The sequence below is a fragment of the Euleptes europaea genome, chromosome 1 (assembly GCF_029931775.1).
Source record: "Euleptes europaea isolate rEulEur1 chromosome 1, rEulEur1.hap1, whole genome shotgun sequence".
In the NCBI taxonomy this organism is placed as follows: Eukaryota; Metazoa; Chordata; class Lepidosauria; order Squamata; family Sphaerodactylidae; genus Euleptes; species Euleptes europaea.
The window spans coordinates 125,916,417-125,944,307 of record NC_079312.1 but is presented as its reverse complement, the minus strand read 5'-3'; the positions used below and the strand labels follow the sequence as shown (position 1 = coordinate 125,944,307).

Below are 27,891 nucleotides of genomic sequence, written 5' to 3'. Positions count from 1 at the left end.
AGGTGGTCTGAAACACAACAGCTTATTACTTTTAATTCCCCCGTGACCAAATCACCTGCATGAAACACAAATCTAGTTTATTAAGCTGGCATTTCTGCAGATGGAAGATTTATTTTCTCTTTAGATTTCTCTAATTGAGTGAATATAGGCACCCCAAATTAGCCACACTTGGGGGCTGCTGGAGAAAAAGGAAGGAAGGAAGGAGGGAGGATAAAGGAAAAAAGCAGTATTTGCAGAGGGCGATGGGGGGGGAGTCACGCATGCGCCAATTTAGGTGCCTTATCTCACTTGCGATCTATCGCTAGAGCGCATGCTTGAAAACACAAAAAACTTTTTAAAGGGTGGGTCGCAAGCTGTGTAGCAATGATGACATCTGTGACCACTCTCCCATTAGTTCAGCAGTTCCGCCAGTTGCACTAGTTTCAGACTGAGTACTGGATCACGTTTAAGGTTCTGGTATTGACCTCTAAAGCCCTAAACAGTCTGGAACCATCGTACCTGCAGAACTGCCTCTCCTACTACACCCCTCAAAGAGCACTTTCCTCAGCAGATGAGAAATTACTGGTGATCACTGGCCCGAAAAGCATCCGGCTATCCTCCACCAGGGCCGGGGCCTTTTTGGCTCTGGCCCAGTCTGGTGGAACACCATGCCAAGGGAGATTAAACTGAGCTGTTCCATCACTGATACAGTTGAAGACAGAGACAGTTTTCCATCCTGCTGGCATCCCCTCACTTTCCCCTCCTTATTTATTCTGCTGGATTTGGTTGTTCCTTTTTTACCTCTGTATGGTTTCCCATCATTGTTTTATACTGCTATGGTTGAGGGCGCCTGGTTCTAAGTTATGAAATCAGTTTTAATTGTAAATTATGGTAATTTTTTTATTGTTTCTGAAGTGTTTGTGAACCGATCTGAGCCTGACCTGGTCAGGAATATAACCAGTACATCTGTAAAGAAAGAATTTCATACTTATAAACACTATGGCAGCATATCTCACTTTATATTACAGTAAGGGAGGGGGTGTTCCATGTCTATATGCAAATCAGGTGTGAGCTACTCTTGAGAATCTTAGTTGTAGCTATTCTAGCTGTACAAACTGGCAAGAAAGGTTTCCAAAGGTACCTTAGATTAAACATGGCTTTAAGCATTGAGTTCTTTGAGACTTCGGCTCCATAGGAAAGTGTTTGATAGGAGCTCATGTCCATTTCACCTGCGTCATTGTGACTGAGGAAGAACAGTTCGAAAAGGATCTTTTGAAGCCGGCGTCTCCTTTTTGCGCTCACTTCACCAGTTGGACTTTGAATTCATATAGCACAGTGGATGGATTATTGTTTATTTGTTGTGTACCTTTTCCATTACCACAATGTGTGCTAAATATTATTTTCTGCCATGGCGCATGTTATAATGCATACTGTATGTTAGACTTGTTTGGCTATATAGCACTCCATGCAATTTGTAGATTCACAGTTTGCTACACAACTTTCTTATAGATTTTGCAAATTATCCACCTTGTGGATTTTGTAATTTTGTATATTACTTGCATATTATGAGATTTTCATTACATAACTAATTGCAACTTGGTCACCGTACTGGATCTTGTTTTGTAGCTATTCTAGCTAGCAAGTTTTCTAGCTCTTATGTCTACAAAGACATTTAAATGTTGGTAAGCAATAGCCAGGGGGAACACAAGAGCCCACTTCCTAAGAGCTCACCAGCTAACAAACTATGCACAATACATATTTTTAATATTTACACCAGGAAAAAGTGAATTGTGGAAAATTATAAGAAGGTATGCACGGCCACTTTTATGGTTTATTTTCTCAAGAGACTGCGATGTTTTTTAGAAGATGCTGCTCACTGGCAAAGTAATACAAATATCTGTTACCAAACCACATAATACTATCTTGTACAGTTGAATGACACTGCAGTCTGAAAACAAATCAATAATCACTCTATAAAATGTACTTTATTTCCCTAATTGAAGGGCTAGTTAAGTCCTTGATGGGAAAGCCCTTTATTTCTTTAAAAATAACGCGCTTCATAAGTGCCTCTCAGAAGAATTGACAGCTGCCTGATTCTTCTTTGCAACCCTTATGTCTGGAAGCCAATGAAATTTTCATACCATTTTCAGGATCTACTGGATTCCAGATGCGGATAGCTGGCATGGTTTTAATATGTCACTGAACAGCTGTAATCTTTCTCAGCATGTAAAATACCAGCTGAAGCCTGAGGAAGTGTTAAAACCCACAATCCTATCCTTATTTTTTAACTTGGCCCCCAAACGGATCAAGAAATCTGCACAGTGGGAGAAGGTACTGAAACGGGAAGTGTTCATGCAACCTGAGGGAAGTCAGGTTTACAAATGCTGGGAGAGATTTAAACCCTCACCCAAACAGAAGTGATATGTGTCTGTGTACACTTTATGATCTCACACAAACATGGTTGGTATTTTGGGGTTGCCTAGCAGCCCCACACAATCAGGCATTAAAACAAGAAAGTAGCAGCTGAGGGGAGGGGAAACATGCAAGAAGGTGATGGCAATGGCAAGAGAAGTAGGGACCAACAGGGGCATGGAATTCGTCCTCACCCAAGTGTTCTTTTTCTATCTTCTGCTTGCTATTATAATCTAGATGAACCCAAATCTCCCACTGAAATTGGATCAAGCTGGAATTTCAGTAGCATCCCTCAATTTAATTCTAACTCCACTGTGCATGAACATCACTAGTATAAAAAAAAAGGATTCAGACTCAGACTCTCTCACAAATAGCATGTTTCTCCTTTCACAGTGCCAAATCCAAAGGTTGTGTCAAGCCAGCATAAGGTACTTCCTCCAACAGAATGGGTCTTCGCCACCTCCCAAACCCCATGAAATCCTGTTCCAGAAGGGCAAGGCAATCTCAGGAATGCTATTGTGGCAGCTGTGAGCCTGCAGAGGGGGGGATTTAATGAAGATTTCTCTTCCTTTTGTGGGCAGATACTTACCAATTGATCCAACCCACAGTATTCAATAATGGAGAATAAAATACACAAAATTCTACCTAAAGTATATAACTACAAAACCTATAAGATTATAAAGATCTAAATATCTAATAGTGGTGTGGTCCTGATCTGTGGATATCTAAATCCATGGATCGGGCCCACACTGATATTAAATAAATTTCTTGCAAACTCGGAGGACCGCCCTGGTTTGCTAAAATATCTGAAATCTTTACAAAAATATACATTGGGGGTTTAAATCCCTGTCCCAAATAAAATAGTGTTGTTCACGCACATGCAGAAAATGTACTTACCTTGATTCTGGTGAGCTGCCCTGGGCTCGTCTGACGCTGGGAGACACCCAGGGCCCAGCCATAGCTCTGGGTGGCTCCCAGGAACTGCCCCTGCTGCAGCTGGGTTCCAAGGTGAGTGGTGGAGCCTGGAGCCACGCTGGGCTCAGTGATGGGGGGGAGGTCAGATTCCTTTTGTGAGTCTAGTGGGGTCCCACTTGTTACTGGATGCCCAAACATAGGTGTGAAGTTACGTTTGAGAGACAGCAAATTAACTTTTCCATGATGACACATGGGTTCGACAGAAAGACATGCAGGGGGAAATTATGCTTTCAGTGACCATGTAGTCAGTATTTGCTGACATTATTTCTGTGACACAATGCAGGGTGGTGCTGGTGTAGCTAATAAACATCTGCCTGATTGGTAAATAAGGGAAAGAAACCTGGATAGAGAAATGTCTGGGCATTCTTTTTTAAAGCTGACTGATTTCAGATTTGAGATCCTCAAGTGTTGTTTCACAATTTCAAAAATAAAATTTTTCTTAAGTCCATATAGGTCACTCAGCTAACAAAACGCTGCAAAAGGTATTACATTGTTTCATTTTCCGGTAAATAATGCATGAAACCCAAGTACCACAAAGAAAATATTATGATCATGGACAGCAGTGTTAGATTCTCTTCTCTGTGAAAAAGAGTGTATAGTTCTTTATTTTCACAACCAACTTAAAACCTCTTACTGCAATTCCTGTACTGCGAATAGGCCTCAAGAATATTTTACCTAAAAAGCTTAACTGTACGTGTTTATATGTGACCACTGTCATCATCCCAATAACTAAAAAAAGTTTTTCTGCAGCAAATGTCAGAAAATATTCCTTCAGTATTGCACTTATGTTAATGAATTCCTTGCAGATGCATTCAAAGCACAATCTGATGCTGTTTCCCTCTTTCCTGCAGTGCCACCTTCTACCTTTTCATTTGCCGATGCATATTCATTTCTCATTACCCAAGAGTTAGGCAGTCGCAGTCATATACACCATGTCAGGTTTATCCTGTCAGGTACTTTAATTGCACCATGCTTCACTGACTATTTTTTACTTCACTACTCTGGAAAGGTGGTAACACACATGAGAAAAGGTGCAACACAACAGAAGCGAGCCTGCTTAGAGTTTAAAGCTGTTAACCTTTATGACCCCCCCACTCTTGCTCTCTTGTCTTTAAGCGCACTTTAAATACTACCTGAAGCTACAAGCAGCAGCATGGAGTTATCCTGCCTATCAATCCTAGCTTTGAAGAGATAAAAAGTAGTTTTCAGCTGAACCTGCACAACCTTCTTTGGAGGTTTTTAAGCAGAGACTAGATGGCCATCTGTCAGCAAGGCTGATTCTGTGAACTTAGCCAGCTCATGAGAGGGAGGACAGAGTTACATCAGTTTGGCTCTTGTGGCCCCTTCTTACATGCCCAGGGTAATGCCAATCACCACTTTGGGGTCAGGAAGCAATCTTCTTCCAGGCCAGAATGGCCAGGGATCCTGGAGGGTTTTTGTTGCCATCTGGGCATGGGCTAGGGGTGGCTGGGGGTGTGAGAAGGAGAGGTAGTTGTGAATTTCCTGCAGTATGCAGGGGATTGGACTAGATGATCCTAGTGGTCCCGTCCAACTCTATGATTCTATGATGGTTAAAAAGCAAAATCCAACACTAAGAATCCATGTCATATCTTTTATTCAGGATCAACCAAATGAATCTTGGGGGGGAAATCTGCAAAGACATTTTCAAGCGCTACAAGTTTTGTTTTCCCCCGAACTGTTGTTTGTATGAACGTTTTTCTGCTTTGCAATTGCTTTCATATCAAAGCATAATATGAATCCAAGATATGCATTCTCAGTACCTTCTTAAACAGCCAAAGACAGGATTTGTGTGTGGGGGGTGTGTGTGTGTGTGTAGTTGGTATGTAGGTTATTAGCTCTGCCTCACAAGGCTGGATTGAAAAAACTGGCCTTTTGATTACCCTCCTGTTCCCTAATAAAATGGTTTTGCTGTTTCAAGCTGAAATGGACATCTTTCCACAGATCGCCTGCCACCTATAACATCTTGTTAAACTCTCAAGCACCATCAGCTGCAAAGGGAGAACTGTTTTTATCAACTTAGTGATGATACAGATAGCAAGGAACCACATGTCATTTCCTAACTTAAGGACATAATAGAATTAGGTAGAGAAATCTAGCATCCCAGAGGAAAGAGTCACAGATAAAAATCTCCAAGTGTTAGAAGAAAAAAACCATTTTGAATATCCACAGATGAGATTCAGAGGCTATAAGCACTTATTGGATTTCTGTGTTTACTATCCAAATGATACATTTCCCCCCCTCAGATATGACACATTACTCTTAGTTTATTGAGTTCTGAATTCGTGGCGCTAGCTTATTAAAGTCACACATACCGTATATACTCGTGTATAAGCCGAGTTTTTCAGCCCAAAAAAAGGGCTGAAAAAGCCGAACTCGGCTTATACACGGGTCAATATGGTAGGAGAGGGGAGGGGGGGAGGAGGGAGGGGGGAGGAGGGAGGGAGGAACTTACGGCTCGCAGCCTCGCCCAGGAGCCTTTCTCCTGCCGGCAGGGGCCTGGAGAGGCCGGCAGGAGGTTCCTGCCGGCTGCTCCGCCGCCGCCCAGGCGCCCAGGAGCCTTTCTTCTGCCGGCAGGGACCTTCCTGGGCCGGCAGAAGGTCCCTGCCGGCTGCTCTGCCGCCGCCAAGGCGGCAGGGAGCCTTTCTCCTGCTGGCAGGGTCCTGGAGGGGCCGGCAGGAGGTCTCTGCTGGCTGCTCCGCCGCCGCCCAGGCGCCTTTCTTCTGCCGGCAGGGACCTTCCTGGGCCGGCAGGAGGCCCCTGCCGGCTGCGCCGCCGCCACCCATGCGCCCAAGCGCCTTCCTCCGGCCGGCAGGGGCCTGGAAAGGCCTCCTGCCGGCCCAGGAAGGCCACGCCGCCGATTCGCCGCGTCTCCCGGTAAGTAGGGGGTTCAGGGGCTCTTCCCCCTCCCCCCTTTGGATGGCACTGGGGGTGGGGTGGGGTGGGGTGGGGCGGGAGGGCCTGGGAGGCCGGCGGGAGGGCGACCTGGGGCAGGGGCCCTGCGCTCTAAAATGGCGGCCGCCATTTTAGAGCGCAGCATTGCCGGTAAAGGGAATTTCTTATTGACCCTCGGCTTATACGCGGGTCAATAAGAAATTCCCTTTTCTGGCCTCAAATTTGGGGGGTCGGCTTATACTCGGGTCGGCTTATACCCGAGTATATACGGTATGTAGAACGGCTGCCAGCCTGCCTTCTCAGCTCTCCTAATGCACGAAATATCTTCACTCCCAGAAGAGATCAAATACACCTTAGCCACTGTTGCAGTCTCACTGCTTTTCTCTGGCTGCTGCTAGCCTTCTTCATCCCAAGAACCTGCAGGAAACCAGCTCTGGACAAATACAAGTACCATGCATCTGCCTGATTTGGGAAAACTGCTATTACCTCCAGCAAGCAGCATGGCTGAGCAAATTGCATTATCCACCAACAGAGCTATCATGAAAAAAGTTTCATACCATTTCAGATTGTGATGTAGATTTTTACAGCATGCAGTGGATATTTATTTAGTACATTTATACCCTGCCTTTCTCGCAGCTCCTTACACTGTTTCCCTTCCCTCCTTTTTATCCTTATAACAGCTGTGTGAGGTAGGTTAGGCTCATAGTGTCTGACTGGCCCAAGGTCACCCAGCAAGCTTCCATGTCAAGAGTGGGGGATTCAAAACTGACAGTGCAATCCTAAACAGAGTTACTTAGACTGGAATAACTCTGTTTAAGATTATACTGCGAGTCTCCCAGATCCTACTGTGATATTCTAACCACAATAACATGCTGGTTCTGTTTTGTTTTCCCCATCCTACTCTGGGGTTGTTTGAGGTTGAAGACCCTCCCTCCCTACAAACATACAGCTGGTAGAGGTAGAACTGAACAAAAGTTCCATGATTTTAAATATAATTGGGGAGAATTTCCCTCTGAAAACACAGTCTGACAGAGAGATGACGATTCTGGGGGTAGTGGATGGGGAAGTGTGAATGTAAACCTGCAAAACATCTGTGCTCTTTTTTTTAACTGTACCCCTCCTAATCAAGGCCTAATATAGACAAAATGGAAATCTAAGAAGAATTTATCTTAAGGATTTCTTGTTTTACTTTAGTAACTTGGCTATAGTTTGTCACCCATGTTCAAGAAGAAAACGGCAAACTCTGTTCTATTCAAAGTCAGTCCCTCCAGTGCCTTAATACTTACCAACTACTAGTGGAAAAGCTTTGCCTAATAGATTTTCATACTTTGTAGCTTCATCATGTTGATGGTTGAGTCATTGTGCAATCAACTAACCCCCTCCTCGTTGCTTGCCTCCTCTGCTTCTAGCTGATAAACCCACAAGAGACACAGAAGTGCTTATTACTAGTCCCCAACCACATGACCTTACACTATGCACTATCACATTTCATGCAATTTCTATTTCTCTACTCTATGAGGTCATGCATTCGTTTTCTAATCCTTGTCTTTATTGACTATGCCTATTGATTGCAAGGCATCAGCAAAATTTAAACACTTAACATATCTCCAAGTCAAACAGTGAAATCGAATTTAGAATAGATGTTTGTTACTTGTCTTCATTTAAAAAACATTTCTCCAAGTTTAGCCAATTAGATTCTTTTCAGATTCTTTTATACTCTATTCCACAGTTTCAGACTCATAAGAACAATTTACAGTGAAAACCAGACGCAGGTTTGCATCCAGAGTAGATGTTTCTGCAGGTGGAAGCATTTCTGCCTGCGGAGCATGACTTTATCACCCTCCCTCTCCTGTGGCAGTTCAAAATCTCCTCCCTAACCCTGTCTCTGATGGAAAGCTAGCCCACAAAATACATCCAAGCCTAAGAAAACCAGCATGGGTAAAGACCATCATTTTGGGATGCCTTAGATTATTTTTACAATATGAATCTAAAAGTACAAATACCTGGACATTTTTTGTCCCAATTCATTTAAAATATGTCAAAACTAAAGATAAGAAAACTTATGATGCTGCCTTGAATGTTCATTCCAGAAATATTCAGAAACTCTGAGGAAGAGGTCAAGAAATTCCTTAATTTGGTTTTTTTTATTATTATAGCACTAAATGCTGTACACAGCAGAAATATATGGAAACAAATTGAATTCTCACCACCACCATTGCCACAAAATTGAAATGAAGTGGAGCTCTATGTACTTAGATGTAAACAATCACTATTATATTTACTATTTGAAATGGCATGGGTTTTTTTTGGCATTGTAGGATGAAGACTGCTTAAAAAGGAAGCCATCTACAATGTATAAACGCATTTAATTCCTCTGAGGTCCACAGATACCATATGCATATAGCAGTATCTCCCTCATCTAGCAGCTAAAGGTATTGAGAAACACTACCAGCAGAAGCTGCCTCAAATCACTTGTAATTCAATGTTAATTTTTATTAAAGCTAATAGAAGTCACAATTCCATAAACTATCAAAATCCTTTAAATCAGTGCCTGACAAATTTGCTTTGGCTCTAGGAGCCAGCCCAAAAAACTCAGGAGCCAGACTTATTTTTCAGACTTCAGAGCTGTATATTTCAATTACCATATTTTCTAATTATTGCTTCCACAAAACCTAATCCTAATTTCTTCAGTTTCTCTTAATTTTATCAAAGCTATGACAAAAACTTAACCTGGCTGTCATCACCACAACACTCCCAAACCTAGTCTAACTTCTCCCCACTTTCTCAATTCCATTACTGCTTTAAAAGCTTTAACTGAATTTTGGACCCAGTAAAGTAAGCAACTGGTCAATTTATCTTTATATCAAAACCTTATATGATTATTACTGAATTATATATTTACTGCAGAACTAATCAATTACTGACTATAACCATCTCTATTATAACATTTCCTGTTAAATAATTTTTGTATCACAGGTTAAGTTCAGAAGGTTACTGCACACATCATCACTTCCCTCATGGTTTACTCTTCCAGCCAGGTGTATGTAGAACTTTGAGTCTCCACGCTGGATAAGCCTATACTGCAACTGTGTTATCAGAAAAACCAGATCTTAAACACAACACCGCATGCAACAGTCTGGCAGTGACGTCGTCTCAATTGTGCATAATGGCCGCTATGGAAATAACCAAAGCTAGATGGTGCTTAAGCCTACTGACTACAATGGAACTAGAATATGTTTAACTGTACATTGTATTGTGGCCTCTACTTTTCATTCTTACCAAAGATGCCACTTTGACAGAACAGATTAAGCAGCTATTATCCTTAAATTGTCCTGACCTGGATGGCCCAGGCTCGCCTGATCTCGTCAGATTTCAGAAGCTAAGCAGGGTCAGCCCTGGTTAGTATTTGGATGGGAGACCACCAAGGAATACCAGGGTTGCTGTGCAGAGGAAGGCACTGGCAAACCACCTCTGTTAGTCTCTTGCCATGAAACCCCCCCCAAAAAGGGGTCGCCATAAGTCGGCTGCGACTTGACAGCACTTTACACACACACACATATCCTTAAATTAATCATCGTTGTTTTATGCAGGCCGACTGTGTTTGTTCTTCCACCTCCCTACCTGCTCATAAAGTAGTTTTTTAAGTAACACACAGATTACGATCTGAATTCTTGCCTCGTCACCCAGTGACATAGACCTACATTTGTGACCAAACAGAAGCAGCTTATTGGTTCATACAAGCAAGCCTGGGTGAACCCAATTTAGTGCAATGCATCTCTACAGCATAAAGAATACACAAAGAATTCAGTCTGGCTTGCTTACACGATTCAGCTCAACCAGCTGTTTCTGTATTTGGGTAGATCTGTGCCATGGTTCAATGGGGTACAACAAATCTAAGTCTGTTTTGAGTGATTTGTGGCACAGGAGTACTGAGAAACATGTGAGAGCGTGTGCACATAAGTACCCATTCTGCTGAGATGGGAACAAGGCAGAAGAAATTCCCAAAACATCTTCAGCATCAAGAAAACGTTGAATACTTTTTAGAACTTGCAGAACATCTTAAATGTGCTAATACTGAACTGCTTTCTCAGCCTTGTGGATGATTCCTGTTTCTATAACGATGTATGGCTAGTACCTAGTGGATTTGGGCTTCTAGACCAATTTGGAGCATACAAATGGATGTCTTCCCCCCAAAAGACTGCAAAGTGTACAATTTGGTGTTTCTGAATCTCAGTCTCAATCGACAACAAATTTGATTCGCTTCTCCTAGTTCGGGTTTCACCTCATACAAACTTTTTTAGAACCTGAAAAATAATTAATAGACATCCCTACAAAAGCCTTCAACTTTCCCTTTCGTCCATGATACCATTTGATTTACTTTCCATTTAAAAATATAGGTATAAAACTGACTAGCAGTGTAGCAAAAAGAAAATAAATCAAATTTTAAAGATTCTTTATTACTTAGGAATGTAGAACAAAATGAGCTGCACTGCAATTTTTCCTTTCCCTAGAAAACCACAATTATTTGATTGCTCCAGCTCATTGAGAACAACACTTGTGAAAAATAACAAAACATTTAACAAATCCAGTACAGAATAACCAGACTTTGCAAAACTAAGAACAATCAGCTTTAAGCCTTGGAGTGAAAAGGGCAGGTGATGATGAATTAGCTTAGCTGGATGGTTCCCATAGATGTTCTCTAACACAGGTAGCTATTGTGCAAACAACAAATATAAAGGCAAGCCATTTGCAGCATTCAATCATCTCAAAGGTTTTTGTTCTAAATGTGTCACAGCTAGAAACTTCATTTAGAGCAGGAATGGGGAATGTCAGGCCAGGGGGCCATTTAAGGCCCGTGAAATCATTTGGTCTGGCCCTTCGTGGGTCCTGGCAGATCTCTAGCTCAGAAGGATCTAAGACTGGTGATTCGCCCCCTCCCGCGGACAGGAATAGCCTCTATTCAAGGCAGATGAGAGTTTGTTTTGCTGAGAAAAGAGACCTTTTCCCCCCCTTGCAGAAGTGTCGTTAGCTAAGGAGCTGCTAGGACCGCCCAAGAAACTGTGTTAACCCTTTCCCACCTGGGCCACGGAGAAACGTATTCCCTCTGTACTACAAGAGGGCTGGGGGTGGAAGTGGCAACAATGGAGGAGGTTAAAGGAGGCAGGGCCAGAATGCATGGGGGGGGGGAGTTCTTAGCCAGTATTTCCTCATTTCATCCCTGCAGGCGGAAGTAGCAGGAGCTGGCTGTAGAATCTGGCCCTGAACATGAGGAGCAGGAGCAACTCCAGTGTGCAGCTGGACGACTACACCCAGCTGGTGCAACAGACCATCCTGGGCCACCAGGTGGGCGAGTGCGCCACTGGTTGGATGCCTGCCTGCTTGCATGAGGAGTGTGTGTGTCATCTTGGGCAGGCAACTGCCTGCTTGGGGCTTGGTCGGCTAATTCTTAAGTTGATAATTCTGTATGGCCCGTGAATGATGTTATAAATATCCAAATGGCCCTTGGCGGAAAAAAGGTTTCTCACCCAATTTAGAGTATGAGGCCAGAACTATCAACCTAACTCTGTAGTATTGGTACTGCACATTTATTTTAATCTACAAGCTAACTTAACAAAAAATCTTCTGCTCATAAAAACTCTCTGTATAGTAGCTTCAATCAAGTTTCTCCCAAAGTGTTTTTCTGCCACTAGCTGCCAAACTGCTGTAGCAACCGAGCTTAATGTTTCTGGGGTGCTCCAGGTAACTGGAAGTTGTTAGCTCTTTTTCTGAGATGCCAAAGAACTACCAATTAGTATGCAAAATTTTCATAGACCAATTGCTGAGGGCCTGGTCAGGGGCCTAGGGCATGGGTCGCAAAAGTGCGGCTCCCGAGCCGCATGCGGCTCTTTGAGCCCTTGAGTGCGGCTCTTTCCACGTGCGGGCATGCAGGCACGCGCGGGGTAGGTCGGTCAGTCGACGGGAGAAGTGGCGCAGGCGGGCCGCAGTTGCCAGGGCGACCCAAGGGAGGCATCTCCTCTTTCCACTGTCCTCAAAACACTCTCTCAACCCCCCCTCCCCGCCCCATAGCTTGTCCTTAGTTGAAGGTTACTCGGCAATGAGCATGCTTGCCCTAGAGCCGCCGCCGCCCTCCTGAACTGGCCCGTCCAGCACACTGACGCAGGCCAGCAGGGGGACGAAGGCCTGGCCTCCCTCCTGTTGCGCATTGTTCCGCGTCGCCGGGTGCCGGGCGAGACGCCGAGGTTACAACCCCCAGCCCGGCGGCGGCCACCTCTGCCTGCTCTCTCCACGTGCCCTTTGGTGGCTTTTGTAGGTAGGCTGGCCGGGGAGAGGCGAGGGAGGTCCGGCGAGCCTTGCAAGCTCCCTCCCTGAGAGGCGACGAGGGCGACGCGCCCCTCTCCCCCTCCGAAGGCAGCCCTTGGCCTGCTCGCCCTCTCGCCCGTGAGGAGGGAAGCCCCGGCAGGCTCCGACTTGGTCCCGCATGAGGCTGCTGGCAAGCCACGGAGGGGAACGGGGGGGAAGGCCCGGGGCCCAGGGGAAAGCGTTTCGTCCCCGACCGGCCGCCTCTTTCAGCTTGCAGACCTGGGTTTGAATGCGCTCCGCCAAACCCCACCAGAGCCTTCTGCCTGGCATGCAGGGCGCTCGTGGAGGGCCAGGCAGCCCCTCAACAGTCGCGCATCCGCCAGAGAAAGGCCTGCCATCCCCCGCCGTCCTCCCCCTCTCCTTTCTCCCCCCTCTTCTTCCTTCCTTCCATCCTTTCTTCCCCAGTTCCTTCCTTCTCTTTCCTTTCCCAGTTCCTTCCTTCCTCTTTCTTTCTGTCCCTCCCCCACTCTTTCCTTCCTTCCATCCTTCCTCCCTTCCATCCTTTCTTCCCCAGTTCCTTCCTTCTCTTTCCTTTCTCAGTTCTTTCTCTTTCTTTTTTCTCCACCCCTCCCCCTTCCTTCCTTCCTTCCCCAGTTCCTTCATTCTCTTTCCTTTCCCAGTTCCTTACTTTCTCCATCCATCCCACCTCCCTTCCTCTACTAGGGTTGCCAACCTCCTGGTGGTGGCTGGAGACCTGGCAACCCTAGCATCTCCCCCCAGTGTACCTTAAGACTTAAAACTTTAATTAAAGTTTATTAAGTTAATAAACAGTGTACCTACCTATATAGTTTAAGTTTAAGAAATTTGGCTCTCAAAAGAAATCTCAATCGTTGTACTGTTGATATTTGGCTCTTTTGACTAATGAGTTTGCCGACCCCTGGCCTAGGGAGTAAAGACAGTATAGCAGATTTTACATTTCTTAAGCAATGGTGCTCTTCTGAACATGTGCGAGACATTGGGCTGAATCTTGTGGGAAATCTCTGCTGACAAAAAGGATTTCTGTTAATGAAGGATTTACCTCCTCCCTCCCACCACTCCTGAGGGATAGGGAACTCCCAGAACAGTATGATGGGGGAGCTGGAAGTCTGCAGTGGGAAGAGGGCAATCGCCAAAAGTCACCATGCTTCCCCTCAGCAGAAGCTTCCAGAGGATCCAATTTGTCAGCCGCAAAGGCTTGCATTTTTGCTCCAGAAGCTGTAGGTTTTTGTTCTGCCATTGACTGTGACGGAAATTCTTCTTTGCTCTTAATCATTTATCTATTCCATTATTCTAAGACAGAAGTCATCATTGATGTGGGAAACTATTGGCCATCTCAAGTCTTCCACTAGGCAATTACAGTTCTCACACATTTATCTTTTCACCAGGTTTTAGCATCAGCAGCTGCTTTAACTCTTCAACTGTACTATTAACAGAACTGTACAAGTGATAGCTATTTTATACCACAAAAATAGCCTGTGAAACCACATCATTTCCATTAAGGAGATTTAACAATTATCTTAGAAGGCTTGGTGGAGAGCGTTTAATTTGAAAATAAGGACATTGAAATCAAACTTACAATCAGGTCTTCTTGGATTAGTTGTTAGATTATCATACAAGCGATTCGGATAAATACTTGGAATTCAAATTCTAATGTTTGGGCATCAGTCATGACATGATAGAAAGTATGAGTAGCTGTGAACTGAGTTAGTGAATTAAAAGATGTTTGAGGGATCTTGATTATAAGTGATGCTAAACGTTTGCAGAATATGTTCACCCTTTTCAAGTGGTAGCCTTCCTCACATAAAAATGCCAAACTACCTGTTTGAATTATCTCTTCCAAAGTATAGAAGAGCATTTATGCTTGTGCGTTTGAACGCCTTGCCATGGGCGGTGTTAGAAAGGTTTAATAGTGTTCCATACTCTAATAGATTCTGTGGATGTGGTATTAACAAAATTGACTCTATAGACCATATTCTTTTGGATTGCCCTGAATTTTCATATATAAGAGCTGAATTGATTTTTCTTTTGCTGAAGAAGAAGAGTTGGTTTTTATATGCCGACTTTCTCTACCTTTGAAGGAGAATAAAACTAGCTTACAATCTCCTTCCTTTCCTCTCCCCACAACAGACACCTTGTGAGATAGGTGGGGTTGAGAGTGTTCAGAGAGAACCATGACAAGCCCAAGGTCACCCAGGAAAAACAACCTGGTTCACCAGATTAGAGCCTGCTGCTCATGTGGAGGAGTGGGGAATCAAACCCAGTTCTCCATATTGGAGTCCACAGCTCTTAGCTACTACAAAACACTGGCTCAAATCCACCCTGGTAGTTACCAAGAAATGGTGATAAATAAGTAAATTCGCATGTAACTAAATTTTTGGTGGCTGCAGTAAAGTCACATTGTAACTCAGGTGGTATCCCTTTAAGGCATCCCTTTAAGTGTGTGATAGTTACTGTTTTCAGTAAACAGTGAACTAAGAAGAAAAGCCATGATTCGATATTCAGCCTGTTTACAACTTGGCAACTGTGTTTAGCTGATACTGGTATGCATACTTTGAATGTAATGTCAGCCTGTTCCAGAAAGAAATATTTAGACTGCATTCCTTGGATGTGTGCTTTTACAAATTAAAAACATATTTTAGTGACAATATGATATCATAGGCACAAAGTCCTTTTGGAATACATCTTAAAATACCTATACAAAATTGTTCTGTTTGCTAATTTATATTAATGTGTGCATAATATGTTTTACTAGACCACTGAAGCAGGCCTGGGGGCAAAACACATTTATTTATCAACCATGTATTTGTTGCTGCAAGAACTTGTTTTTAATATACACATGAGCGCTTTGTAATAAATATACCGGTATATATATATTTGTTTAACTGAATTTTATTTCATCGAACCTTTTGGGTACCCTACAATTGGGCAACAGCAGACCTCAACCAGGTCACGACAACACACCATAAGAATGATTACTACTCATCTTGCATTGGAAGTTACACAAAGTACACTTCCTGTTTTACATTTACAGTTTAGGCCACTTCATATAGATTTATGTGCTACAGTATAACCCCCCCCCCAACACTACTGTGGTTAGAGGAAAACTGAGCAATGAGGCACTCTCCTCCACTCCAGAGAAAGTGGAGAGTGCAGGTTACCAGTCTAAAATTCCAGAATGTTCTGCTCTGCATAGGTACACATCCCATCATGCAGCAGCATACTGAAATGAAGACCTAGAATATGACCCAAACACTGAGCAGCTGAATGAGCCCACTCATGTTTTCATTTCATTATTTCCTTGGTAAATTCATATCAGTTAGTAGTTATTTCATGTATCTGGCTCACAAGGCCATCTTACTGTCAGGCACTTCACAAAAGTGCAAAAAGTCAGGTATTGGATTACATCAACTAAATATCCCCAGGCGCTGATTGTGAAGCATTAAGCATCAGTAAAGAATATTAGCTCAACTTGAACAGATATGAAACACTCTACAACAGGAAGCCAAGTCTAGCATACTTCAGTGGCCAGAGACTAACAGACTCAGTTCTGAACAGGAATCTTCAAAATTCATAATTTTAAGCTGGCTCATTAGTTACTATTTTTATTTATAAGCTAGTCTGCTGGTCACTGACCATTTTTTAAATCTTGTGATCACGGCGCTTGGCCCTGACTACATAGAATTAAAGCTGCTACCATTATGAAGCTTGGCCTTATTTTCCGGTCAGAATGATGAAAAGCTTGACGCTACATAACTACCACAGGTGATAAAGGCTAAGAGGTCCTTAGGGGGAAGTTGATAAAGGTTTTCAGAAACCAGGACTTCGAAAACAAGAACAAGGTCAAATTAGATTAAGAACTATCTTATTGTTACCCTTAATATTGTGGGGGATCTGACTTTGTAGATAGGCAGCCATCTTATTTTCTAGAAGCCCAGTCCAATTTGTGGATGCCTGGTAAAACGTGGGTATGGCATAAGCCCAAAAGCTATGCTAAGAAACTGCTCTAAAAGATGGAGACATTATGCTAGATCAGTGATGGCGAACCTTTTAGAGACTGAGTGCCCAAACTGCAACCCCAAACCCTCTTATATATCGCAAAGTGCCAACACGGCAATTTAACCTGAAGAATCCCCCTGAAGGAACCATGCAAAATAACAGTGGCGGGTTAGCTATGCACATGCTAATGGTTATGCAAACAGGAACAAAGGAGCAGGCGAGTGGGAGGGGTGGAATTTCTCCTTTTGCTTCTAGACCGTGAATAGGCAGTTTTAAATTCGCATTTTAAAAAAGAGCTTTTAGTGAACATCAAAACTGACCATGCATAAATGGCCAGGGTATCTGTTGTGGGGAGGGGAAGGTGATTGAAAGCCGGTTTGATTCTTCCTTAAGTGGTAGAGAAAGTCGGCATATAAAAACCAACTCTTCTTCAAAGTGAAACTTGATATTTGTAACTGAACCATCAGGAAAAGAGGTAAATGGTTGGGGGAGAGACACCTGGCAACCCTAAGGCAAATATATGAAGCAAAACCTGCTCTATATTCAGAGGGTTCCGTCTGAAAAAAAACTCTGCAAGGGGGCTTATTGTTGAGTTCTGAGGATCTGGATGGGGAAAATGTGCATCTGAATGGCAAATCCAATGCAAAACCTCCCATTCATAAATGGCCAATAACCCCCCATGCAGAGTTTTGAATCAAACATTGCTTTCCCCACCCCCCACCCCGAGCCCCGACCTCCTCCTCGCCGCCCGCCTTGGCGCTGCCGGCCCTCGAGCGCGCATTCAAAACCCGGCCGCGCTGTGAGGGGAGGGGGAGGGTGGCGCTTTACCTCACACACCACCTCTCTTGTGTGTGTGTGTGTGGGGGGAATAAACCAGAAATGGGGCGGTGAGGAGAGGCTTCGTGGTCGACCTTTGGTGGGGGTGGAGCCTCCTCTGCCGGCACGCGGGTAAGTGGCTCGGGACGGGACCGAAAGTCCAGGCGGGCGAGGCAGCGACGGATGGAAGCGGTGGAGAGAGAGCCAGCCCGCTTCCCGAGGGACGGGGCGAGGAACCGGCAAGCCAGCAGCCAGGAAAAGACGGAGCGCAGAGACGCGGCGGCGCGCTGCCGCACCCCAGCTGTAGCCCCGCCGCCCGGTCGCGCCTGAGCCAGTCAGAGGACTTGGCTGGGGGCGTGGGGAGGAGGGCAGGATGTTTCAGCCCTAATAAGGTCTTGGGGGCGGGACATCCTGCCCTCCTCCCCACGCCCCCAGCCAAGTCCTCTGACTGGCTCAGGCGCGACCGGGCGGCGGGGCTACAGCTGGGGTGCGGCAGCGCGCCGCCGCGTCTCTGCGCTCTGTCTTTTCCTGGCTGCTGGCTTGCCGGTTCCTCGCCCCGTCCCTCGGGAAGCGGGCTGGCTCTCTCTCCACCGCTTCCATCCGTCGCTGCCTCGCCCGCCTGGACTTTCGGTCCCGTCCCGAGCCACTTACCCGCGTGCCGGCAGAGAGGGCTACGCGTGCCAGGTCGGGCACGCGTGCCATAGGTTCGCCAACACGGTGCTAGATGGATAGCACAAAATAAGAGAACCCTCATGCTAAGAACTTCCAATGCCAAAGATTCAAGTGGAAAAAACAGACAAAAGCTCTCTAGACACAATAATGGCTGCCTTCCAAACTGATTCTTAAGTTACTGACTATGTTCCTTTGTTCAAATGATGTTGGTGCTGTATATCAACAAAACAAACTAATAAGGAAAAAAGGTTCAACAACAGAAGAGAAAGGAGAGTTCAGGTAGAGTGCAAACAGTGATGCAGGTTTTTCCAGCCTGGGTGCTGTCAGCCTTCAGAGGCTGTAAAATCCCTCATGTAATTAAACAATCAAACATAGTCAAGAAGGAAGAGGTATCTCTTTTTGCCAGCAACACTAAATAAGACTGCTTCTTGCATTAAGATACAAAATGATGTTTCATGTATCAATCCATCTGACATACATCTAAAATAACGCCTTTCCTTCTAGGACAGGCAGTGCAGAATGAAGAAGGCCACAAAAATAAGAAAAAAGTTACACATTTATTCCTGAGGACTGACAAAAATATTCAGCTATTAAGGTTAAATCAATATTTTATGAAAAGATGAAATATTTATTTTTCCAAGAGCCTTAAAAATACTTTGCCTACAGAATTCTGCATGTATGCATTTGAGAACTATAGTATAGTAGCAACAAAACTCACTTACATTTCACGTACTTATATAGCTATTTCATATGCCTTTGCATAGCAGTTAAACACAGATTCATGTTTTATTTTGTCAAGACAGCTTAGTAACTGTAAAACAATTTATAATTACATATCTTTTGGAAAACTCATCTAACTTCGAGGAAGTCCTCTTAGAAGACTTGCAGGACTGAAATATTTGATGATTATCTCATCTATCCTACCACACTGCGGCAGATCAGTTCGTGCAGCTTTTATTGCAACCTCCTGCAGACAGAGAACAGACGAAAAAGCACATCACCCTAAAGGTTCCTGGACGGCACCAAACAAGTTAGTTCTGTAAAACAAAGGAGGAGAACCCCCTGGTACAGATGGTAAAAAATTCCCTGTAGACACTCCTCTTTCCCCAGATGACTTGGGTTATAACCATAATGAATACAGTCTGCAGATAGGTTACTGATAACGCAATCGTAAGAACCTTTTCCTAGGAGTGAGCATTATGAATAGACCTGAGTAGACCTTCTTAGGATTGCAATGTATATTTATTACTCAGAGATACTTTAAAAATACAACTGAGTAGGATAACATCCAAGTCGACATGTGTGTGTGTTACCGTATATACCCATGTATAAGCCGACCCGCGTATAAGCCGAGGTGCCTAATTTCTCCCCAAAAATGGGGAAAAATTAGGCACCCGCGCATAAGCCGAGGGTCGGCTTATAACCCTCCCCCCCCCCCCGCGCGGAGGCTTGCCGTTCCTTCCTGGCGGTGGGCCCGGCGGGGCGACCTCCCTGCAGCCGCAGGGGGCCTCTAGAGGCCGCTCCCGGCCGGGAAAAGACGGCGGGGCGGCTGGGCGGCCTCCCCGCCGCTGCAGGCCGCCTCTAAAGGCCGCTCCCGGCCAGGAGAAGGGGGCGGGGGCGGCTGGGCGGCCTCCCCGCCGCCGCAGGCCGCCTCTAAAGGCCGCTCCCGGCCTGGAAAAGGCGGCCGGGGGCGGCTGGACGGCCTTCTCGCGGCCGCAGGGCGCCTCTGGAGGCCGCTCCCAGCCAGGAAAAGACGGCGGAGGTAAGTTCCCCCCCCCTCTACCGTATTGACCCGCGTATAAGCAGAGTTCGGCTTTTTCAGCCCTTTTTTTGGGCTGAAAAACTCGGCTTATACGCGAGTATATACGGTAAGTGCCGTTAAGTCGCTTCCGACTCATGGTGACCCTATGAATCAATGTCCTATCTTTAACAACCTTGCTCAGATTGAGGGCTGTGGCTTCCTTTATCAAGTCAATCCATCTCTTGTCATGTCTTCCTCTTTTCCTGCTGCCCTCAACTTTCCCTAGCATGATTGTCTTTTCCAATGACTCTTGTCTTCTCATAACGTGCCCAACGTACGATAACCTCAGTTTAGTCATTTTAACTTCTAGGATCACTTCAGGCTTGATTTGATCTATAACTCACTGGTCTGTTATTTTGGCAGTCAATTTTATTCCAGTATGTCGACTTGGCAGAGGGTGGATTGCCAAGTTGACATACTGGAATAAAATTGATCTAAGGCTTTAGCATCCAGACCAAAGTGAAAAAAGTCAAGGGCAAGTAACCTTGCAGTGGATACACAAGTGATGAATTGCTTTAATGGATAATCTATTCCAACAGTACAGACCTCAAGAAGTTCCAATAAGCCCTCCCTTTTTCTTCATTTTCAAGCCACTGTGAATATCAGGTTAAGTAGCCTCCCCCAGAGATTAAATGAAATGTCAAAGCAAGAGGTCTGTTAAAGACAGTTTCCTAGGTGAACACTAAACAGCAATGGTTCGAAGCATCAAAACCTACACAAAAACTCCTAATTCTTCAAAATATTAAGCATTTCTTTTCAAGACACAATGTGGCAGACTGGCAAAAGTGCTGCCCTGACAAGCAACATCCAGATTCAAACTTCTACTCAGCTATGAAACTTACGGAGTGATCTTGGGCCTCTGTGTGCTTAACCTACTTCACAACGATGCTGTGAGGATAAAGTGGAGGAACGAAACCTTATGTATGCTGCTCAGAGCTCCTTTGGGAAAACACCTCCTAACTAATTTCAATGAGAGAAGCAGCCCCATCATATATACTGAAATACTTGATCTGCCCAAGTCTGGCATAGATGGGAGTTGTGAATACATCCTGATCAACTTGAAGAACTGGAATCCTGGAAGCTGCATTAGCTGAAACAATCATAGAATTGAGAAAAACACAAAGCTAGAGATAAATGCTGCAGCAGCGTTTCAGATATTCCCCCTCCACTAGCTGTAACAGGGCAATGGAATACTCAGGAACATTCTAATTACTGAAGAGTTAAACTGTCAGCACTGTTGACTAAGAACAGAAAGGAATGAGCTTTTGGTGAAAATGAGTACAAAGATACATTCATGATCATTTGTACATGCATGAATAGAGGGGTGCATAAATAGGCTCGGACAAGTTATTGGAAACAAAGAACACATCATTAAGTGTTTGTGGATTTGTACATTTACAGTGTAATCTTAAACACAGTTACGTCCTTCAAAGTCTGTTGGTCAGTGGGCTTACCCGAGGTAACTCCGTACTTTGTAGCCAAGCTTTCTGTGTTTCTGAAGTAAACTCATCTGGTGCCTCTTAAACTGATGTTTCCATAGTTCAAATTTTTTCCAGCACTTATGTGCATCCTCATTTCTGGAAATTCTAAAGCCATGGAAGAAAACTGGTTTTTTTCCAAGGTGCTTTTTTTTGGGGGGGGGGATTCAAATTGGGGGATTGAAATATATGCAATTCTCGATTTCCTATCAAGCCTAAACTAATTATGCTGCTTTAACAACACAAAATGCATCATTTACAACTCACTTAGCAAATAAAATTGCAATATTTGACATTTATGTTATTTAAAGATGAAAAATGCCTTAGTTTTGTGCAAGCAAAAATCAAATATACCCAATACTTAAGAGAAAACTACAAGCTGATGGGATCTTAGCACACGTACTTTAATTTTTGCTATCTGTTTAGAGAGACCTAAGTTCTCAATGTTTTCCGCTGAGGCTTTGGTGCAGTTTCTGCCCCATCTCCTGATCTTTTTTCTCCCTCTAGCAAGGTAAGGCAATAAGCTACTTTTTATCTAGTCTGTGCTTAAGTGTGTCATAGTGGTTTGAGGGAGGGAGAGATGAAAAGGTCAACCATATCAAAGCAAAATAGAAGGTATGCAACTGTTGAGAAGCAATGAAATCCTTGCATGCTCCCCTCATGAAGATTAGATATCTTTCTAGGTACAAAAATGCACCTCGGATTGAAAAGCTGTATATGTCTACAGCATGCCCACCTTCTCTTCAAAAAAACATTTTACTCAAAAAAAAAAAAAACGCATAGGAGTTTTTTTTCTAGTACTTCCCAAGATTTCTGATTTTTCCATTGGGAAATTTTTTTAAAAGGCCTAGGGGAAAAAAACAGAAAAAACTGTGTTTCGCCCTCTAATTTATCCTTTCCCCCCCGGGCCTTCACATCTCAAATCTTCATACATATTTCTTATCTGGAATACCGGAATAGTCATCCAGAGATTAAAGAAACTGTCCTGTCTGTAACCTTGCTCGGATGGATTAACACTTTGACGTCTTCCAATAGAGAACTGTTTGTACATTTATGTTTGTGTCACAAAACCCACTGACACATTTCGCACATCTGAAAAAGTAGAATTTGATATGCATCTGTCTCTCTGGAATTTGCCCCTATATGTAATTCAACTAAAACATACTATTTTTTAAAAAAAATATTAAAATGTTTACCATATGCCTGTCTACCTTGCAGAACTCAAGGAGGCTTACACTATACATAAAGTGAAAATATAAACACACACACACAAAAGACCACAATTTTAAAAATCCAGTTAGGATTGCCAATAGATAAAAACTAAACTTGTCAAACGCAGTCCCAAATAAAACAAACAATCTTCAACTGCCTCCTGAAGATTGAAAGTGAGGGGGACAGGCACACCTCCCTGGGAGGTTGTTCCATAATCGTGGGGCTGCCGCTGAAAAGGCCCTCTCTCATGTGCCCACCAAATGAGCTTTTTTGATGGGACAGTCAGAAGGGCCTCTCCCTGTGATCTTAATTCCTGGATAGGAACATAAGGGAGAAGACAGTCCCTCAGATACTATTATTGAACCTACATAAATTGGGCTCTAAACAAAACTATAGCTGTTCTTCTCTCCCACAAATGAGGCATGTTATGTATCAACAATCACTACCTTAGAGAAAGCATTCCTACCTGAGAGAGAGAAGCTGAAATACCTCCAAGATGGAATCTACCATCAATAAGTTTTGGTACATACTTACTGCACAATGGGTAGCCTTATTAGTATGTCACTAGCAGTGGAAAAGAGTAGGAGTCCAGTAGCACCTTAACGACTAACTAAATTTCTGGCAGGGTATGAGCTAACTAAATTTCTGGCAGCTCACTTCTTCAGAAATTTTGGTACTACTTTAAGGTACTACTCTTTTCTATTACATTACATTATTTAACTTAAAACACATGAAATGCCAGGTCAGTTAGCAGCAGTTCTACAGATGCCTTTTACTACAGTATTATTTTAGAGATTAGAATCAAGGGGTCCATCTTATGGCAGTTCTAAACCTTTGAGGAGATCCCAGAAACCAGTGCTAGAATGATATTGTTGGATGTATCCTATGGAAATACTCAAATTTCAATTTTGTCTTGCACGATATTTATCATATAAATTAAATGTGTCAGAAGGGTAATCCAGAATAATGTTCATGTGTCATCAATGTGTTAACACCCAGCTCTACCTCTCTGGCCAGATAAGGTGGTCAGACTTCTGACTCTATGTCTGGATGAGGGTGAATAAACTGACAAGCTAGACAAGGCATTTGTAATTACAGTTGGATATTCAGTAAATGAGCTGGCTGGAAATGTCTGTTCTGGACAGCATGATACTGTGTCAATAGCAGAGTTTGGTGTAAAAGTCCAATAAATATTTGATCATATTATACAACTAAGACTGAAATCTGAGGCGCTCCTGCATAGGAGTAAATCCCACTGAACATAGTGGCTTATTTCTGAGTGAATATATACATAAGATTGCATTGGGTCGCAACCCTAGTATAAATTAGGAGAGAGGCTACACATTTGGGCCACAAACTTCTGAGTCCTAGAGTAAGACAGGGGGTAATGGAACTATTCCATACAGCAGAATCAGAGGTAGCAACAGTTCAATACAAGTTTAAATAAGACAGTTCTAAACTTGAACTTACCACATTTTCCAATGACTCAGCATGAAAGACTAAGAAATCAAAGCAATATAAAGAGTGGGAAGAAACAGAAAAATGTGTGTGGAACTGGAAAAACAATGGAGAGTGCTGGGAACAGCTAGAAATTAACACTGATTATTCATTGAACCAATGCCAGAAATACCTACAACCTACATTTTGAATCAGTTAAGTTCCCATATTACAGAGAAAAGAGAAGTGAAAGCTAAACACATTGCATTCATTCCTGATTGCAGTAATTATCTTCATAGATCAAATTGCTCTTGCTGATGAAAATTTGCACCCGATCCCTTCCTCACCCACAGCTGACTAGAAATTTTGTTTTGAAAACATATATTAACTGCCAACATGGAAGAAACAGCACCATCTACTCTACTAACGCAGTCGCTATTTCACAGTTGAACGTATCCTCCAACATGTGGCATGTCAAAATGATCAATCAGGTTGGGCTTTTTGTACTATTTGAAGTGTTACTAGCAAATTCATAAAAAATATAGATTAACAGCAACATTTCAGAGCTCCCTTAGTAGTAGTTCACAACAAAACAATGTCAAAGAATGCTCACCAAGAAATTTATTCATTATCTGAAACATGTTTTCCCGAACTGCACCACCCAATTCCCAGAGGGGGAGGAAGAAGAGAAAGACTTCATGGATAATGACTGTTTATATTTATCCGGCCTGAATTCAGCAGTACAAAAATGGTTGATGGCATATGTATAGATTAGGAAAGATTTCCTGTGACAGGTTTCCTGTAGCAATGACAGGAAACTCAAGGGGTTACTGGATGAGCAAAATGCTAGAAAGTAATAGTGGTAGGTTTCCATTGCTTCCAGTCACTTAGAAGGCAAGAGAACTCATGAGGCACTTAAGCTTCTAAGAAAGCATTGGAAAAATTTGGAAGCTTCTCATCAAAGTAAAACAAAGTATTTTCATATAATCCTGTGGATTTTTGACAATGTGAAATTTAGCATGCCATTTAAAGTTGACTCATTTGAGAACTGAATGCTAGCATCCTTTGGTATGAAGAGACAGGTAATCCTACTCTATAGATTTTTCTTTAATCTCCACAATACACTTTCAAAAATCAAGTTGTAAGGATCACATGGGGGGATAAGAAGATGAAATCTTGAACACATAATGGATGCAGACTTTTTAAAGCCTCAATAATAAAGCCCAAAGAAGCAAAACTGAGCAGCATACAAAAGTTGCACTTAAACTGCCAGATCAAAGCTCATGTTAGTAAAAACATATACCGTACTTCCCCCATCATAGCACTGTCCCTGAGTTATAATACCATTGGACTTTTGATCCTCATTCTTCAGTCTTCTTGGCATACGTACGGCCTTGAACAGTGAGCCACCATTCTTCGTGAATTCTGAAAGGTGGAGTTAATCTTCTCCAGACTGAAGATCTTTCTCAAGGCTTCCATTAATATACAGAAATTAGAAAATACAGACAATCCACTTTCGCTAGACAAATGTAAAGCCATACCCCATAAAAACGCATTAGAACCTTTTGAACTTCCATGTCAAGTGACTAAAACCTTTATTCTCCCATAATGATTTTGTAGCAAAAGGTTAACACTTCTTCATCTACCCAAATGGAGAAGGGAGTTGCCTTAAAATCCAGAGCTTGAACACACATCAAACTGCCTTACATTGAATCAAAAAATTGGTCCATCACAGTCAGAATTATCTACTTAAACTGGTAGTGGTTCTCCAGGGTCTCTGGCAAAAGTCTTTCACATCATCTACTACCAGATCCTTTAACTGGAGATGCTGGGGATTGAATCCAGGGCCTTCTGCTTGTCAAGAAGATTCTCTATCACTGAGTCACAGCTCATCCCCTCACATTTAAACATATTTAAATACATTTGCCATAATCACATGCTAGAAAGCACCGCCTATTGAAGCTTGGTAAACCAGTGTAGTGCAATCTCACCCCATATTTATAAGAAATATTTAAGTTCTGTTGGCTGTTCATACAGCAAGACAATATTAATATCCCTAATATATTTTAATAAGTGGCATCACACGCTTACACATTCATCCAAGTGACTGCTAATAAAAGAACATCATAAAGACATGTAAGAGGCAGGTGCATATATTTCATCCCACACTTCATAATTCCTGGTAGCTTTTACTACACCGTAATCGAGGTCTCCCTGCATAGGCATTGAAAAGCATGCTGTTTTAATCTGCTGCTCAATAATTATGTAGGGAACCCCCCCCCAAGTAAAAACAGATGTCTATGCAAACGTGATAATTTAGATTTTCCCATAAAGATGAGGAATTCCCTACACAACACAGAACTCCAGATAATGGTGGGCTCCAGATAACGGAGCACAATGAACTGCGATCATGTCTCCCAGCAGAACACTAGCGTTAAGAGCAGAGCGTGAAGAGAAAGGAGAATTTCCCTTTGGTGCGGAGAACATGATGCGTAAGTAGGGGTGTGGGTAGTGGATAAAACCCCTTTTCCGTGAAGATCACCCAACCTGGCGCAAGGCGGCCGCTCACAGCAAGGCAGGCGCCACAGCCTTCTCATAAGCCCATGACCAGAGAGCATGCATGCATGCCCCCCTCCCTCACCAAGTTACCTTGGGCATCTAATACCATTCAGCCCATCTTTTCTTACACGTGACTTAAGGCGGCTGCAGGCCTCATCCTTCCCATCCAGGGAGGCCCATCCATTCCCTCCACCCAGTAAGAGGAGGAGGAGCCGCCGCCGCCGCCACTTCCGCCGCCCCTCCCCCTCCCCCTCCCCCAGGCCATGGCGGGCGCCCCCTCCCCCACCGTATGCAGATGAGATGCAAATGAGCCCCCAGCAGCGGTTCCTTACCTTGGTCTCCTTGACGTGCTGCTTGATGCCCTCTGGGTACCACTGGACCCGGACGTAGCCCCGGCGGAGGGGGCTGCCGCGGCCCTCCTCGCCGCCGCAGGGGCCTCCCGACTCGGAGCCGCCGGAGCTGGCCGCGCCTCCGCCGGGGCCGCCGCCGCCGCCTCCCCCGCTGCCGCCGTTGCCGCCGCCGGGGCCTCGTCCTCCCTCGTCCTCCTCCGAGTCGGAGTCCTCGCCGTGCATGACGCGGACCAGGCCGAAGCGCACCGAGCCCCGGTACCGGCCCGACACCAGGTCGTGCGTGAAGAGCAGCCGCTGGGAGCCGCCGCCGCCACCACCCACGACGACGACGGCGGCTGAGGCAGGGGGAGCGGGGGACTCCGCCATGGCGCGCGCACCGCGGATGACTGGCTGAGGAGGGGGGGAGGAGGAGGCGGGAGGGAGGGGAGAGAAAGGGAAACAGCCGCAGCAGCGGTGGCCGCCCGGCCCACAGCGCAGTCACCGTCCAGCGGGGGGCGGCGCTACGGCAGCCAGGCCCCGCCTCTCGTCAAATAGCGGCCTCCGCGGCGGAGGGGGCGGGGCGAGCGTGGACTACGCCAGGAGGGGGCGGGGCGTCGTCGGGGGCGGGCGGGGCGTCGTCGGGGGCGGGCGGGGCCGCGTTCCGAGGGCGGCAGAGGGAAGCGGGGCGTGAGGGGGGGAAGGGTGAGAGGGGGGTGAAAGGAGGGGGAGGGGTGAAAGGAGGGGGAGGGGGGGAAGAAGGAGGGGAGGGGGGGAAGAAGGAGGGGAGGGGGGGAAGGAGGAGGGAGAAGGGGTGAGGGGAGGGGGGAAAGGAGGAGGGAGAAGGGGTGAGGAGGGGTGGGGGAGAAAGGGGAGGGGGAGAAAGGGGAGGGGGAGAAAGGGGAGGGGCGTGGGGAGAGAAAAGGCGATGAGGACCTAGGTAGGACTAGGTTGGGGGGGGGGGAGGAGGAGGAGG

At 44.6% G+C, this 27,891-nt stretch overlaps 1 protein-coding gene across 1 annotated transcript in view; it reads right to left on the bottom strand.

Moving 5' to 3' along the window:
* The window catches only part of UBE2O (ubiquitin conjugating enzyme E2 O), an 89,993-nt gene extending 62,688 nt beyond the window's left edge, over positions 1 to 27,305 (bottom strand). Inside the window, exon 1 of the mRNA XM_056857801.1 lies at positions 26,922 to 27,305. Within this exon, the coding sequence (XP_056713779.1) occupies positions 26,922 to 27,305 (384 nt within the window). The remainder of the gene's footprint in view (positions 1 to 26,921) is intronic.
* Positions 27,306 to 27,891: the final 586 nt, after the last annotated feature.